This window comes from Alosa pseudoharengus, unplaced genomic scaffold (genome assembly GCF_046254945.1).
Source record: "Alosa pseudoharengus isolate Yale_2024_CS ecotype anadromous, Long Island Sound unplaced genomic scaffold, YU_APseudo_1.1 YU_APseudo_1.1_scf_5, whole genome shotgun sequence".
Classification (NCBI taxonomy): Eukaryota; Metazoa; Chordata; class Actinopteri; order Clupeiformes; family Clupeidae; genus Alosa; species Alosa pseudoharengus.
In genome coordinates this window covers 27,384,432-27,401,506 of record NW_027468837.1, presented here as the reverse complement: position 1 = coordinate 27,401,506, position 17,075 = coordinate 27,384,432, and the positions used below count along the sequence as shown (strand labels likewise).

Sequence of the window (17,075 nt, the reverse complement as noted above, 5' to 3'; positions counted from 1 at the left end):
GGGGCACAGGGAAAACAAGCGGCGCTTGCATATCCGGGTCACCATACCCAGTCTCTCAGCTGACCAATCAGAGAGGGGTAAGGAAGGCATGGCCAAGTATGGAAAGATAGGAGGAGTAACAAAAAGACTAGACATACGAACAGAACGGCAGGGGGTGATAGCGAAGGGTTGACGTTAAATCTCAGTAAGATGTTTGAGTAGTTTGAGTGTAGGTCGTTGACAGATGCAATTAGATGACTGTCACCAGATTGTAATCAGTCTACTGAATAGTGTAATAATACCATACAACTCACTCCACCGACAAAAATCAGCTTCTTAGTAGACACTGTTTTTTTTGCTGCTTTTATCACTGAAATTGTGAATTGTGAAAATATAGCTTGAATAATGCATTAGCCTAATAATTTGAACCTATAACAGTTCCAGTAGGCCTTTTTTGAATGACTAGAGCATAGGCAAGACTGCTCAGTTGCACAGACTGGCTTATGACCTGAGAGCACCCACTGGTCAGGCGGGTGCGGGTGAGATTTGCGTAATGTTGCGGGTTGCGGGTTGGTCTGTAAAAAAGTCACTTGCAGCCATGCCTAAATTCCGCTTACTGCACATTAGGCATAGTTATAGGCTAATATATAATAATAATAATAATAATAATAATAATAATATAATATTCAGCATTCATTATTGAATGCTTAACTGGAATGATGTATTTCCCTATCATCCTATTTTTAAAGCAGGTATACCTGCGGGCATGTAATTGGCCAACAGGTTTTCTACAGGAATGGCATGTTTGAACGGGCACCTAGTCGTTTAATTTAGAAATGTGCGTGGTCGGATCGATGTTAAGCGCATATAATTGTCTGGGCGGCTTGGATCTCCAAAATGACTCGGGTGCATCACTGCTGTCGCAAACACAATGGAAACAAAAAATGAATATAGGCCTAGACTTAATGACTCTTATTTTCTCATGTTATTCTTTTTTTCTCTCCCCAGCATGCACGTTTGTTTTTCTTGTATCAACAGAAAATGTTTGTCAATGTAACAAGTGTAGGCCTAAACAATAATTCCTAAGGCAAACAACACTCACTGTACATGGAAAAGCTAAGGCCATCAACCAGAACTGCCAGAAACAAGTGTAATTTGGGATTAACCCTAGGCCCACATCAAACAACCAACTTGCCAAGTAGGCTACCAGAAAACGACAGATTGACACCGTTTTGAAGAGAAAGGAAGTGCACCAAATACAGTTTTATTTTGTTGCTGCTGTTTAGCCTAACAGGCCAAGCAAACTTCTTTAAACCTTCCCTACATTATTTTTTAAGTTTAAAAAGCATAAACAGAGGAAGGCTTGTTTCTGCAGGAATTAACCTTAACATAATTTCTCATAGACAATTTCCATACAACTTTAGTGTAAAATAAAATGATGGACTTAGGCGTAGATATAGACAGGCAGAGAGGCAGATAATATAGATCAATGGTCTCCCGGTAGACCCCGGAGAGCAAATATTGCCTATATGACCTACGTTTTATGACAGAGACTAGACTGCCCTACATTCAAGGTGAGTTCTCAGAGTAGACTACCTTGTGTCTATGGCCATGTCACTGCCCTTTATTTAAAAAATGAAGGCTGAAAGACGTCTTATTGTCCATGCTAACGATAAAAGTAGGCCTACAATATGGCCTGCTGTAACACGATTTTCACAACAAGCTTTGTATAGCTTTAAGAATGACGCTTGGCTGCCACATGACCGGTAGCTCCTTTGTTTCTCGCGAGATTTGAAACACTGCGCTCAATCGCTCTGCAGCCTTATCATGGAGGAAGAGTACGGACGTAAATGGGACCGGTGCCTTGCTGACAGCGCTGTCAAAATCGGTAATTAAAGAAAAGAAGCACGCTACGTTTAATTAAGAAATGCCATCCAAGTGATGAACTGCGACTGCGATCATACGGCAGATTTACTGTAAACACTGACGGGCCGCTCCCGGAGAGGTCATCGTAGCTTATAGGCTAGATGTAGCCTACTGCACTGTTATTGCAACGATTAGGTTATGCAGCAGATCACCGGACAATATAAAACGAGATAATGAAAATGGTTGATTAAGATGGTGTTAGTGACTTGGGGTGGACAAAAATGAGCTTCCCTTGGTGCTTAGGGGCAGTGTCCTCACGACAGTCCTTCAAAATGTCAACATGTGGCCAGGTGGCATTAATGCTCACGGTCATGTGTGTTGGATTGGCAGCCTGTTACTTTTTTGAGAGATCAGCTGAGCGTGAAACAAACCAAGCTTAGTTACTGGTGGAATAATATAAAGATGTAGACCTAGAAATCCCATATAATAGTAGGCCTAGTTCTGAGGCTCAGTGCTCAGGTGACACGTCAATTTTTCACACCGAGTCCATAATGAGCTTTTTTCAATCAATGGAAAGGAAGTGAATGCATCGTCTAGATTTCAAAGACAAGTTTTTGATTGAGTATCAAGAAAAGCAAACTGCAGGAACCACTCATATTTTGTTCAAGAATTGTGCTAAGTGGGCACATTACTTTGAAATATCAAAAATGATTTGTAATTTAAAGTTTAAAATTGTAGATATGATGTGTAGTAGCCTACTTTTTGCCTCCTTAAATGTTGAAACAAGAGTTAGGCTACATGTTTTTCTGGTTAATCATCTCATACAACCTTACATGTGCTCTTCTTACATAGGCTACTAGGCCTATCTTGTGTAAAATGTTGTCAGCATTACTGTTTCATTTTTTTTGTCCCTGTATGTTTGCATGCCTTTATTCTATGTAAAGCCCCCTAGGCAATTACAAACAACAAAAGATTTTTGTTTTGCTGAGAATTTGCCACTCAAACACCACCACCAGATGGCAAATTGGTAATATCTAGGAGTATTCGCTGAACCCCAAAGAAATACGTGTGCTCCTGTGACGTCATGAAGTACCAGTTCATGCTGGCCCATAAATATTTCTGTTTTTAACACATGTTTTGATTGGATGCATTCCTTCAGAACAAGGCCGTCATGCCGGTTTGCCAGTGTGGGCATGTCTCCTATAATTGGTGGGTGTAACAGAATTGTGTGTGCATGAACACACACCAAGCAGATGACGGCCTGTCCATTTGAGTAATTTCCTAGCTCTTCCTCTCTTAAAGGATTGTGGGGATCAGTTAGGTATAATTTGACATGGATTACCTTTATTTTAATTGGGCTGACAGATTATTAGGTTGATTTGATTAATAATTAATTTATTTTTAAAATTTGAAATGTATTTTTGCACAGCTGTCAATAACATTAGAGTTTTTCATAAACTGAAATAGGTGGAATTTTCTCTGTATTTGTCATGAGCACATTTGCAAAGGTAATATGTGTATATGACACAGTCTATAAGTGACTGCATATGCAGTCATTTGATGTGGTGTGTGTTTACCTTGCGTTACACTACGTCATTGTTGATCTTGGTCCATGACTTGCTCTGAAATTCCATTTGTTAATCGCTATCAGAGCCAGTATATTTCCATTCGTGCTCTCCCTCCATTAGGAAGATTACGATTGTGGGCAAACCTCGCTTGTTTTGCCGTCACCTTTTGCATTATTTTGATTTGTTCCAAATGTCTGCTGATTCCTTTTTTTTTTTAATGCCTCCACCACATGCCATCACTTTCAAAGGCTCATAGAATAGCTGCAGCCTCCATAACTTCCATGAGACCTTGGACATTAAAGGGCCATATCTGACATGATTAATTCGAAGGGGAATCGGCCGTGGATCCACACTGAAGAGTGCAGAGGAGGAAGAGGAGGGGGGGGAAGAAGGACAGGAAAGGATGGGGCATAGAAAGAGAGACGGAGGGTGGGCCAAAGTGCATAAATATTGTGAGGGCGGCTCAAGACAATCCTGATTGTTGTGCTGCCGCAGGCACATTTGGCAGACAGGACTGCTGGGGCTCGGTTGCTGCTGCTGCCACTCTGGATGGGGAGGGAAAGAGAGAGAAGGAGAGAGGAATAGAGAGAGTGAGAGAGTGGTTTGGAAGCGAGTGAAGCGCAGAGGGAGGGACAGAGGGATGTTCTGCTCAAGCTTTTACTAGAAAACTCAGACTGCAGTTGTGCAAGAAAGACAGTGGGGGAGATTGGGTTGGCGTGGGGAGAAGGGGGGCTGGAAGTTTATGGAACAGGCCATGATTTGCAGGGCCCCCTCCTGAAGTAATGAAGACAAGTTGGGTGTTTTTATTTTATTTTTTCCCCCTCTTCGCGGTCGTGCTCGACATTTGTCGGTTGTGTAATGGTAAGCAGAGTGCAGTGTTCTGGCAGCCAAGCGATGGCTACGCCACATGCCTCTGAATCAAATTAAAAGGCTGAGGAGCGGGGGGGGGGGGGGGGGAGAGAAGGGCAGCTGGAGGAGAAGAGAGAAGGACGGAAGAGAAGAAGAAAATTAAATGAGGGGGGGGGGGGGTTAAGGTAGAAGAGAGAAGCATAGAAAGGAAAGGAGAGCTAAAAGAAAAGAGAATGCCAGAGGAGAGAAAGCAGGAGAGGATGAGAGGGCTTTTGGGTGAGCGTGGAGAGAAGGAGCAGGAGAGCTGCGGGAGAAAGAGAGGAGAGATTAGACGGGGGGAGGTGTACAGCGGAGGTACAGGAGAAGAGCGCGAGAGAGTAAGGGGGAGTCGAAGAGAGTGAGAGAGAAACGAGAGAGTGGCAGAGAGATGGAGTGCGATTGTTTGTGTGTGTTGCTGCTGCTCTGCTGTTGCTGGCTGGCGTGGAGCGGAGCTGGGTGGGGCGAGGCTGCCCGAAGTGCAGAGCAGCACAGCACAGTACAGCACAGTGAGGTGAAGCTGAGAACACAAACACATTCCTGTCCCACAATCCTCGGCTCCTCAGCCGCTCTGCTGTCCAGAGCATATTCCCCTCTCACTTGGGCCCCTGCCTGGGTCTGATCACACACATACACACACACACACACACACACACACACACACACACACACACACACACACACACTGCTTTGCTGTCATCTTACCTATTCTCATCTCTCCATGGTTTCCTTTGTTCCTCTGTGTTTATGTTATTTTTTTCCTCAAATGAACTCTCTTGGGATTGGTCTTTTTGTCTGTCTGTCCATCCGTCTGTCCAGTTGTATCCCGCTGTTCTAGGATGTCTACAATCCCTGCCCATTTTCTTGTCCCCAAAGTTTGTTGTTGTGACCCGTTCTTCCCTCTATTTGTTGTCAGTGTTTATGCCCCCCCCTCCTCCTGTTTAATGGATGTCGTCTGGCGGGCAGGTGCTGTTTACCAGTTTGAGGGGCAGAGGTCACATTAACATCCCCCACCCACCTTGTGTTATTGGCACACATGTACTTCCTCCCATGTTGGACACACTATACCTGTGTGTGTGTGTGTGTGTGTGTGTGTGTGTGTGTGTGTGTGTGTGTGTGTGTGTGTGTGTGTGTGTGTGTGTGTGTGTGTGTGTGTGTGTGTGTGTGTGTGTGTGTGTGTGTGTGTGTGTGTGTGTGTGTGTGTGTGTGTGTGTGTGTGTGTGTGTGTGTGTGTGTGTGTGTGTGTGTGTGTGTGTGTGAAGGACTGTTGCTGTTAATTTCCCAGCATGTTGTAGACTGGTGTTTTGTTTTTAGAGTATCCCCACCAACTTTCTTTCCATTTCTCTCTCTCTTCCCCCTCAGCGACCGGTCTTGGAGTTGGCATAGTTCTCTCCGTCACGTTATTCAAACGTGAGTTGCATACCACCACACCCCTCACCTTGAGTGTCACAAAGTATTTTTTATTATTCTTTCACTTAATATCAATGCCGTGTTGTGGATGTACTATTATAGGTTTTGGCTGTGAAATTACACCCAAGCAACTATATTTTCAATTATTTATTTAGCAGATGCTTTTGTCCAATGTTGAATTTCCCCTTGGGGATCAATAAAGTATCTATCTATCTATGTATGTACCTGACATTACTGTGCGAATGTATTTGTTCCTCAGTAGGAGTGCTCCATTAATATCAACCCCAGCACATTGGGGTTGCTTGTTGGCGCCTTGATCTTTCAGTTTAGCCCCAACGTTGCCACACAACTGTATGGTGTACACCTTTTTGCAAATGAACTGAAACAAAATGAAGGAGAAATTCTTTTGCACAAGAGGGTACCAGTTGGGTATACCAGACATGCAAGTGCAGTTTTGTGAGTTAATAGTTGCTTGTAATAGTTTGCATGTAGTATGAAGTGTGTGCGGTTTCGTTTTGTACATGTTCGTTGTTTACCTGTTTGTCTGTTTGTTTGTTTATTTCATGTGTAGGCCGCACATGGCCAGTGGCGTTTAGTGCAGGAATGGGGCTGGGCATGGCCTACTCCAACTGCCAGCAGGACTTCAGGTCACCGTACCTGCTGCACGGACACATGGTTAAGGTGGGCATGCTCAGGAAAATTACCTAGTTGACCGGGGAGGAATTCAATATTGGCCATCGAATATCAGTACCTCACAGAGCTTCATAAGATATAAATGATTGTGCTAAAGCTTGCATGGATCAGTACAAGTGGTCATTATAGTGGGTTCATATGGCATGTAGGGTTGTAGGAAAATATAGAGTACATTTGAGTTTTGCAATATTAGGTTTAGTGATTATGTATGTGGGATACTACTGGGATTGTGATCAGTGTAATTGGAGATCCCACTGTTCTGATTGTATGAAAAGTGTTTACTTATTTTATGCATGTGGACAGTTTTCCTGACATTAGATAAAAAATTAAAAAAGCATAGCGCTGGCCTTACAGTATCACAATATATTGGAATCAGAACCTCTGTGTCATGATTGATATCATATTGCTTGATTCTGGCCAGTGTATGTGTGTGTGTGTGTGTGTGTGTGTGTGTGTGTGTGTGTGTGTGTGTGTGTGTGTGTGTGTGTGTGTGTGTGGGGGGGGGGTTGCTGTGGTTGAATATAGAGGCCTTGGCCGCCTACTCTCTTCTTTTTCTTGCACTCTTTTTCCTCTCAAGCGTTTCTGTGCTCTTTCTCTCTCTTGCAGGATCAGTAGAGGAGCATGGGAGGTGCTGGTCTTTGCTGTCATCCGTCATGCTGTTCATTTCTGTTTGCTTGACGTTCTTTTGTTCGCTACCTCCACGTGTTCCTGTTCCCGGTCACCATTGTAATTGCTGCGTCTGGAAAGAATGTTGTTTATTTAATCACACTATAATGAAAATAATTAAAGTAACGACATTTAAAATAAAAAATAAAAAAAAACAAACATCAAAAGGCTTCGGTTTGTGTGTCTGGATTTTGTGTTATGCCATTGTGGCTGCTTTAAAGCTGTCCACATAATTCAGTTTTGACTGCGAGTCCTTTGGCGTAGCTCTCGTGGTATGCACATCCGTGAGGGCGAGAGGAAGAGAATGAGTGTTTTTGTGTGTTAATGAGTAGGAGAGTTTGTCTCCTGCTGTTTTGGAATGGAAGCCAGGTTCAGCACCTGCAGCCCTAAAGGAAAGGGATGAAGGGAGAGAGAGAGAGAGAATGAGAGGGAGAGACAGATGGAAGAAGAGAGAAATTATGAGAGTGTGGGAGTAAGAGGGGGAAAAGCATGAAAAATAACAGCAGAACAAGTTGAATTTAACTGCAAAATCAATAGGTGAACAGCATATTAAAATGAGACCGTGCAGAGTCTGACCAGGAATGGGAGATCTGCTTGTTTTCCAGGGCCGGAGTAGTTTCAGCATTAAAGGATAATTGCACAGAGGAGAGAGCAGTTAATCATGTACTAATGAGTGTTATTTCCCATAATTGTCCTCAAATATGCCGAAATGGACGCTCTCAAATCAAGATGTCGTCCGACCACAGAGCAGGGCAGAACGGCCAAGCGATGATTTCATCAGCAGCTGCTGGGCAATCCACACATACGCAGAAACAGACCTGCACAGCGGGGAGAAGATAATCAGAGGCAGTGCTCCACGTGTAATGTCTGCGACGTTCTGCTTTCTCTCTCCTTCCATACCCTGACCCCTACATAAATGGGCTGAGCTTAAGAGGGTTGCAAGCACAGAGCATACCTGGTGGAACAGAGTGGCACGTAACGATTGGCTGTCACTTTTTTTTTTTTTTGGAAAGCAGACTCCCTGCGAGCTTCTGTGACTGTGAAATATGTCTGCCCCGGACTGGTTTTGTTAGGTGCCATCATTTATAGTAAGTGAGAGTGTGTATGCATGTGTGTAGAGGGAGATCATAAGCCGTGTGTTTGTCCAGCCCCCTGGTGCAGCAGAATGCTTGGAATGTTCTAGAATGCCAGCTCTGGACAGGGGCTCAACAGTTATTACTAACAGGTGAGTCCGGCCCAGTGCAAAAAATCTCAATGTCATATACAGACAGATACCGAACAAAAGCATGCATATTCACAGATGCACAAACCACAAAATCCCACCAGAGCTGAATTTTGATCATAGCTGCTTGCTCTCAAAGTCACTGATGCATTTATTTTCTATGTGGGCAGACATGTTTGCACTTTTACAAAAATGCCTCAGTTGTTTGTCTTCTCCTGTCAATCAAGGCATTTGTCTGTAAGTGAAGTGAAAGAAGTGGCTTTGGGTGGAGGTTCTTGTGGATGGAATCCAAGCTGAACACCTGCAAGTAGACAGAGTGCAGGCACAAGTGCTAACCGAAGAGGGAGGCAGGGGTATGAGAGAAGCCTTTAGTACCTGTCTGTGCCTGTCTAACAGATGCGTTTTACATAGAATCATGATTCTGATGGATCACCAACATTTAGTGTCCTAAACAGTCATGGTCTGCTTATTGTGGTTCTTTTTTTGTTGACTTCTACTGATGAACTCTTGGCAGGCTCTTAGGATTATCCAGCATGTTATCAAAGAGGACAAGACCTCTGCTGTTAGAAAGGATGGTCTTGCACTCTTCCATACCTGGGCTGAATTTAAAACCTTTTCATTTTCAAGTTCATTGACTCTTGACTCTTAATAAACATGTGAGTAAAGATATCATACAGTTTGTCCTCAGCCTAAGAATTTTCTTGATATAGGCTAACCCCTGTATGTGATTGCTACAGTAGTGTGCATTTAAGTCAGCAGCACTTCAGCTATGGGTTGCACAGAGATGGACTTACAGATTGTTTGAGGTGTGGATGGCCCCACCCCTGATTCTGAGCATTCTGATACCGATTGGCTACCAGAGCAACATTTCTTACTCTCTTCTGAAATCTAATTGGTCTGACAACCACATAATGTTCTGGACAAAAGCTAGGATGTAGAATTCCCTTGCAAATGTCCAGTGGTGTGATCATGGTCTACAAAGGCCCTATTCAGCCAGGACAGAAATGAACTGCAAAAGGTGTAGTCTACTGCTACTGACAAAACATGTAATGCTAGGATTTGCCTGACAAACACATAATATAACTTTTGTTTCTAAAGACAAAAGTGCCTCCAACCTTACTATTTGGAAAGCATGATATAATATACACACCTCATGTTTATTCAGAGGGATTTGTTTTCCTATTTTAGTGTATTGTATTTCATAGGGCTTGTAGGACTGTGCAAAACCCCAGAGACAGGACCAAAAATGCATAAAAATGTATGTTGACCAATAGGCTATCTTTATGTCTTAGCACATAACCATATACCATTAAATTGTCAACAAGTGTTGACCATATACCATTAAATTGTCAACAAGTTTCTCCACACATGTCAAATAGGGCTCTAAGTGACTGCATCATGCAATTCAGAGGGGGGAAAACTTCTGACATAACCTACACCTACTACTGAACCGTTGCAACATTGTCCTCTCAAATCATAAGAATCTCGCCAAAAGCAGGGGGAAGTCACCAATTTGTCCTCAAACATTATTTGGCTAGACTTGACAGGGAGGGACACGCCTTGACGACTGTCTGTATGGATTCAGAGGGTTCACTGATGTTGTCACCAGGCCGTAAACATTTCGACCTGACGAACTCTCTACATCCCCACTTTTTTTTTGTTCAATCAGATACGCAGCGTGCAGCCAGGCAAGCCTCGATGCCGCGCCTAGTCAGATGAGCCCATAGCACAGCAAGAGAAAGCGGTAGCGACAGGAACAGACTGACTGCGCACAAAACTTTTCAAATTTCTAAAATCTGTCTAATTTATTCCATTTCCACGAAGAAAAGGAGGAGAAGAGATATAAAGTACAGAGGGGAGGGACCCAGGGAAGTTGATGTAGATAGATTGGGTTTCTTACGTGCGCTCCTTGCACGGTTTTAGCTCCTCATCCCTTCGTTCGGTGATGTAATTGTTTAAGATCGGACGCGAGAGGAACATTGTCTGTTTTTCCGTCCGCATTTGAAATTAAAATTTCCTATCTGCAACTCATCGTCATCACTCATTTCTTAGTCTCTCTGGTGTCCAGTGGGTCGGACAGAGAGGGGCCGCGGTGAGAGGCGGTCGGTTTGGGAAAAGGGGATTCAGCGGGCAATATCTCTGGTGCCAGCGGACGTTTCAGTGGTTCCCAACCGTAAGTATAATTAGTTTCTACTTACCTTAGCAGTGACTGCAATTTGGGGACTACTGTAGTCTATGCGTGAGGAAAACATGGACAGGATGGTTTTTAAAGTAGAAAATGGTCATTGGTCAGCAATGAGTTTATTTGTAACAGTATTTGTAACATGACATGAAACTCCCTCTGTTTATAAGCCAGCCCAGCCTAAGAGAACGTTAGTTCAAAAAGCCAAGGCTACATGTAGGCTTATTAATTAAGCTAATCCATAAACCGATGTCATGAGGGCACATTTGTTTCAAGACCTGTGATTAAGTTTAGCTCGATTTTAGCTCAATATGAGATGCTTCACTTCAGCAGCACCTTGGCATCAACAATGTCTAATTTACCAAACTAATGATTCATTGATAGACCTTTAGTCACCCCTTCATGCATGTGTCAAATGGCCGAAAACAAGCAAACATATTTATTCAAAATGTAGCAATTGTTAAATATCCTATTTAATAACCAATTTAGTTGTTGTCCCCACCCTCGCCCACACTCTCACTCTTACTCCCTGATGCTTCTCACGCACTCGCTTTAACCGCCGCAGGCTGCTAGGAAGTCGGGCATGGATATTGAATTTGTGTGGAATGCCAGTTGTGTGAAAGCATGGCAAAGCAGTATAGTCTATTTGGGCTTTTTTTATATTTTAGTTATAAACGCCTTTTGTCACTTTTAATTACACGTGGGTGGCTTGAGATCAAATGTAACTTTTTGAAGCCGATTTTTACTCTCATGTACATGCGGTTGCAGTTTTAAAACAAAGGCTCTCTTTCGTGGCCGCATCGTTACGCAGTGTTCCTGTAGTTTATTGAAGTCAGGCGATATCTTACAGACATCTTTCCCCGTCTCTGGTTGCCCTAGTCTGAGCCAGCGGTATTGTTCTTCTCCAGTCTTGGCGCACACGGGGCCAAAAAGGCCGGCCACATGAATGATCCGAATTTGATTGGTACAACGGCTAGTCTTCAGTCGCACTGAATGACAAAAAGACAGGGGTGAATCAAATAGTGGTTTAAATATCGCAACTTTGACAATTTTGTGTATAGACGTCAAAATAAATTCGGAGACCTTTAAGTCCCTCTCACGCACACACTTGCTTTTTCGAACAATGATGGGCGTCCATTTCTTAGCTATAGTACCACACACAAAAATAAGAAAGGGGGAATTGATATGTCATAAAACTTCTCCCTGACCTGTTCCAGGTGCAGTTATGTGGCTTGGTGCGCTGATTGGCTGTGCGTTCCTCGCGCTGTGTTCTGCGCCTCCTCCTGCGCACATCAACCGTTTGGCGCTGTTCCCTGACAAGAGCGCCTGGTGCGAAGCCAAGAACATCACACAGATAGTCGGGCACACAGGCTGCCAATCCCGCTCCATAGAAAACAGGTCAGTACAACTAGAGGAAACTCACTGACCGAGACCCACAGGCGGAACACCCCAGCTGTGCTTCCTAAGGCAGTTCCTCAAAGATGGTTGCATAGATTAGCACATATAACTAAATATTATGCATATCCATGTAGGAACACATGGTTGATTTGATAAGATCATAAGATTACTCATGGTCAATACTAGCCTTAAAATCGAAAATTATGCTGTGTGAGTTATTTTATGTGAGTTAGTTGATTTTGTGACTACAGACCTGCTATTGCTTCAGTCAGTTTTTCTTGCCAAACTGTATCAATCTCTGGTGAATGTAAAAGATACTGAGCGATGAACTCCTGGCTTCCTGACAGGGCATGCCTGGGACAGTGTTTCAGTTACAGCGTGCCCAACACCTTTCCTCAGTCCACTGAGTCCCTGGTGCACTGTGACTCCTGCATGCCAGCAGAGACCCAGTGGGAAGTGGTGAGTAGGAGAGGCCACGGGCCCGCGTGTCCAGCTGAACGCTCTGTGCTTCAAAACAAACTCTTTTTCTCTCTCGTTGTCTGTCTGTCTGTTTCTCTCTCACTCTCTCTCTCTCTCTCTCTCTCTCACACACACACACACACACACACACACACGCACACACACACACTGTGGAAGGTTACTTTTAAAATGTAACATACATAACATTTGTAGGGCTGTCAATCGATTTAAAAAAAAAATTCTAATTAATTACATACTCTGTGATTAATTGATCTAAATTAATCGCATATATAATTTTCGCTGTGAAAGTATTTTAAATATTTAAATTCAAATGAATCATTGAATAATCAGCATTAGTGGCATTAAAGTTCAAAAACTCTTTTATTATTATTTTAATAATAGCAATAATAATCTATGATATGACCTAATATGCTGAGGAAATAAATTCAAAAGTGCTTCGGGAAGAAGGTTTTTTTTTCATGCAAGGTATTTCAGGCCACATATATAACCTAGGGGACACAATGAAAATAAATTAACACTCCCCTCAATGTCAACACTATTTCTTTGCATTGATGTGCGACTTTAGAGTTGATGAACTCCGGTGATATGTAAATTCCTTGCTGCAGACATTGCAGAGGGCTTTATTTTAATCAACACCATCAGGCCGTTTTTTAAAAGTAAATGTTCCAATCAATGATCTAGGCAGCACATTTTCTTCTCTCTCCTTCATTTTACAGTCTAATGGTTACTGACTACAACTGATCGGGGTCAAAGGTCATACGGAATCGATTAATCTGCGTTATTTTTTTTAATCAGTTATTTTTTCTCAAATTAATTAATCGAAATTAATCAGTTATTTTGACAGCCCTAAAAATGTGTAACATATTCCTGTAGATTACTCAAAGTGAGTGACATATTTTGAATACTTTGGATTACATCAGCATTGTATTATATTTTATAAGCAGCGGATAAAACAGTTATGAGAGATTATGAGATTATGTGTGTGTGTGTGTGTGCGCTCAGTCATTCCCTGGTGCTCGGAAACAGTTTGGGCTCTGTAAATGGGAAACAAACAAAGTTGGTTGAGACTGAGTCATACATCATTCCAACCAATCATCACATTGCTTAAGGAGCCTGGAATGGATGAGTGTAAATGTATTTGCTGGTGAGCTCAAATATCAACAAACCTTTGCCAGAATCACAGACTGCACATTTTTACAATCCTGGTCAAGTTTGTCAAGTTACAATCCAAGTTTGGTCAGGCAGTAGTGCTGCACATCGACAAGTCTCAAGCAGAAAGAATACTCCGCTAAAAAGGATTCCTATCTTTTCCAGTCATCTGTGACACTAAATGACCGAGTGAATAGGAAGTGGAAGATGCAGATTCAGATTCTTTTTTCCCCTCCCCGCCCTTGTCTCTTTGATCTCTTTGACATCCTCTCACCTCTCTCAGCAGTTAGTTATTCTGCTCCTTTCGTTTCAGTGTGCTGGCTCCAGAGACTGAGAACTGTGGTATATTTATGTTGAGATGATGCCAGGTAGGGTGGAAGAGTAGGAGTGCAGCCACAGGTGACTGTGTGACCAGCCAAATATTCATCATTTCAAATAGCATTGTGTGTGTTTCTCTCTCTCTCTCTCTCTCTCTCTCTCTTTCTCTCTCTCTCTCTTGCTTGCTCTGTGTATATGTGAACGAGAGTGCGAGAGAGAACTTTTAAAGAGAGAGTAAATGAATGGTGGACCTACAGTATATATGTATCCTTCATATATTGAGTCCTATCTGTATGTGTATGTCACTTCTCTTTGTACTGCCCCCTCAGGTGACTTTGCAGTGTCCAGGCAATGAGGACACTCCTCGTGTTGACAAATTGGTGGAGCGCATCCTGCAGTGCAGTTGCCAGTCCTGCAGTAAAGAGGGTGACCAGGAGGGGGCCCTCACGCAGCAGTCTCCCTCGGAGAGCTCCATCGATCACGCGTCCCTGCCTGACGGCAGCAGCGCCGAAGTCCACCCCCACCCGCACCCTCACCCTCACCCCCACCCGCACCCTCACAGGCACAAACTCTCACACCCACACCATCCCGACACACTCGCTGATCCACTGCCACACACAGACACATCTGAGGGAGGATAAGTTCAACTGTGCTCCTCTCTGTATCTGTATTCACCCTCCTCCCTCCTTCTCCTCCTCTCTCTCTCTCTCTCTCTCTCTCTCTCTCTCTTTCTCTCTCTCTCCTCACTGTTTGAGTTGGTCTGTGATTTTGTACTCTGGCAGAACTTCAGCACTTTTATGAATAACACCACATTTTGCAAAAATAAAGCTTTTAGACAGGAATGTATGAAACAAAACCAGCGTGCATATACACAGTTACCAAAAATGATCACAAAGCACAAAGTAAACTGAAAATCTAACACAAACACACACGCAGACATTCACATACAGTAATATATTTGAACACTTTTCATTAGCATAGATTCAGATACTCCAGTGGCACACGTAGCACGAACATCCACGCTCTGTGTCTGATTATACATTGAAAGCACACTTAAATCATTGCTCACAGAGGCGCACATACATTTTCCCATTTAAGAGACAATCAAAATCATGTACACACACACACACACACACACACAAAAACACAAACAAACATACACGCACAAACACGCAAATCATCAGATTATGTCTCTAAAGGCCTCTGTGTTCTGTGCTGCCTTTTCTGTCGCCTCACTTGCGCAAGTCTAACTAAACAACACAGTAAATTGTTGAGTCAAGAAAAATGCCTTTCCTCCTAGTAACACTTTATATGGAGTTTTAGAAAGGTAAAAAGTTCAGTTGATCCACTTGAAATGATTCATACATTGGGTGTATTGTGCTGGCTTGGATAAAGCTGTTTGTATTTACAAACATCTGGCTCTCCATCTGTGTATTTATTTCTTCAGGACCACATGAGCCTTTGTGGTGGCATCCCTCAGTCAATACCACTATGTATAGCTTTAAGCGCCATAACCCCTAAGCTTTTGAAAAGGATTATCAGAACTCTGTTGCTGGCAGGCTTCAAAGAACCAGATCTCCAGATTTTTTTTTCAAACTCTTGTGTTGTTGTTTGCCTTAAATAATGGAAATCTAAAAAAATTGTTTCATCACATTGGTTTTCCATTCCTGTAAACCAGATGAAAGACATATGGCTCTCACCATTATTAGAGTTTTTATTAAGTACTTCAAAACAGAATGTCTCTGTCTTTAAAAGCTTATAAATAGATGATTATCCCTGAGTAATTTTTAAGTGGCGTATACTGAAAAGATGTAATTATCTCAGTCATAAATCCTACTAAGGCCACATACTTTCCTATCTGGTTTGTGTGTGTCTGGAATACTAATTGCACACACATTAATTTTCTTAACATTTTCGTCCACACATGTGTAATTAGCATTACATATCAAAACATTGATCTATAAATACCCCTGCCTGCTGGCACTTTCTCTGGACAGTTTTGTGAGACTGGCGAGGACCCTTATCATGGGCCCAGTAAAATGCAAATACCCCGGTGCACTCTGGGATATGAGGGGTTTATGGGGTAAAGGTGGTGCGGCCCAGCTGTGTGGTGCAGGTGAAAGGGGAAATGGCACAGCCATGGGGAGAGAAGAGTGGGGGGAAAATGGCTCTGACCTTTTCATTCTGTCCATAGCCGTCGGGAGGTTCGCTGTGTGGCGAGAGAGTGAAAAGACGAACACTAGATGCACTGTTCATCTCCACCAAAGTGTGGTTTGGTACGCTGGATTCTCTTTCTACATGTGGCCATCATTTGCGTCGAGAGACCACTAACGGCTTGTGTAGATTGTATGCTGCTTTTTACTGCGTGTGATGTAGCTGGAGGTTTTATTTAGGCAGGTTGCATAAAAGTGTCATATGTTGTTGATAGTTTGAAGCATTATAGCCATTATCCTTGGAGAAGGGAGTCACAGAGATGGCTGTGTCAGATATTTCCTATTTTTGAAGTTTCAATTTTCCATATTAATGATCAAATTATGCAATTTATATTAGTTTGTTCATCTGATATTTGTTCGTTTAATTAAAATCTCCAATCTTGAGACCGGTTGAATGGACAGGTTGAAAGTATTTGCCCTCTCTCACTAGAGAATGACAGAGAATCATTAAAAAGATCTATATCTCATCTTCAAAAGTTTATCCGATCTCTCATGTATGTCCTCTGCTGGAGACTGGTGGTACTGCACCTCAGCCTGAGAACGCATGAGTGGACCAGCTGAGTGAACACAGCAACTCTGAGGGACTTTCAGACAGCCTTATGAAATGGAGAATACTTATCAACTACATAAGTTTTTTTTTTTTAAAGTATATATTTTTGGACTTTTTATGCCTTTAATGTAATAGGATAGTGGAGGATGACAGGCAAAGGTTTGGTTGCCATCTTTTGCACAACTGCTGTGCTGTCTTGTTTGTATAGGCCTTTTATCAGCACCGTTATGCACAAAGCATCATGACCACATAAATATGCCACATGAAATAGCAGCGTAGAGCTAAGAACAAACATCAGTCAGAACCTGACACCCTGTAACCATGTCAACAATCATGCCTTGAGTGGGAGTGACACCCACACACACACCCTCACACACACACACACACACACATACACACACACACACACACACACATATAAAATATATAAACAAATATACACACATATATATTTTGTATATTGTAGGTTCACAAAACAGGCTACTTTGTGAACCTA

At 42.7% G+C, this 17,075-nt stretch overlaps 2 protein-coding genes across 2 annotated transcripts; both read left to right on the top strand.

The window, feature by feature from the left end:
• The first annotated feature begins 1,769 nt into the window (after positions 1-1,769).
• micos10 (mitochondrial contact site and cristae organizing system subunit 10) lies at positions 1,770-7,238 on the top strand. Its single transcript, XM_076267350.1, has 4 exons — positions 1,770-1,867; positions 5,661-5,708; positions 6,280-6,389; positions 7,008-7,238. Exons 1-4 carry the CDS (start codon positions 1,807-1,809, stop codon positions 7,014-7,016), a joined length of 228 nt encoding a protein of 75 aa, XP_076123465.1. The 5' UTR covers positions 1,770-1,806; the 3' UTR covers positions 7,017-7,238.
• Positions 7,239-9,926: 2,688 nt separating this feature from the next.
• On the top strand, positions 9,927-15,230 carry nbl1 (NBL1, DAN family BMP antagonist). Its single transcript, XM_076267499.1, has 4 exons — positions 9,927-10,462; positions 11,689-11,869; positions 12,217-12,328; positions 14,146-15,230. Exons 2-4 carry the CDS (start codon positions 11,697-11,699, stop codon positions 14,455-14,457), a joined length of 597 nt encoding a protein of 198 aa, XP_076123614.1. The 5' UTR covers positions 9,927-10,462; positions 11,689-11,696; the 3' UTR covers positions 14,458-15,230.
• Positions 15,231-17,075: the final 1,845 nt, after the last annotated feature.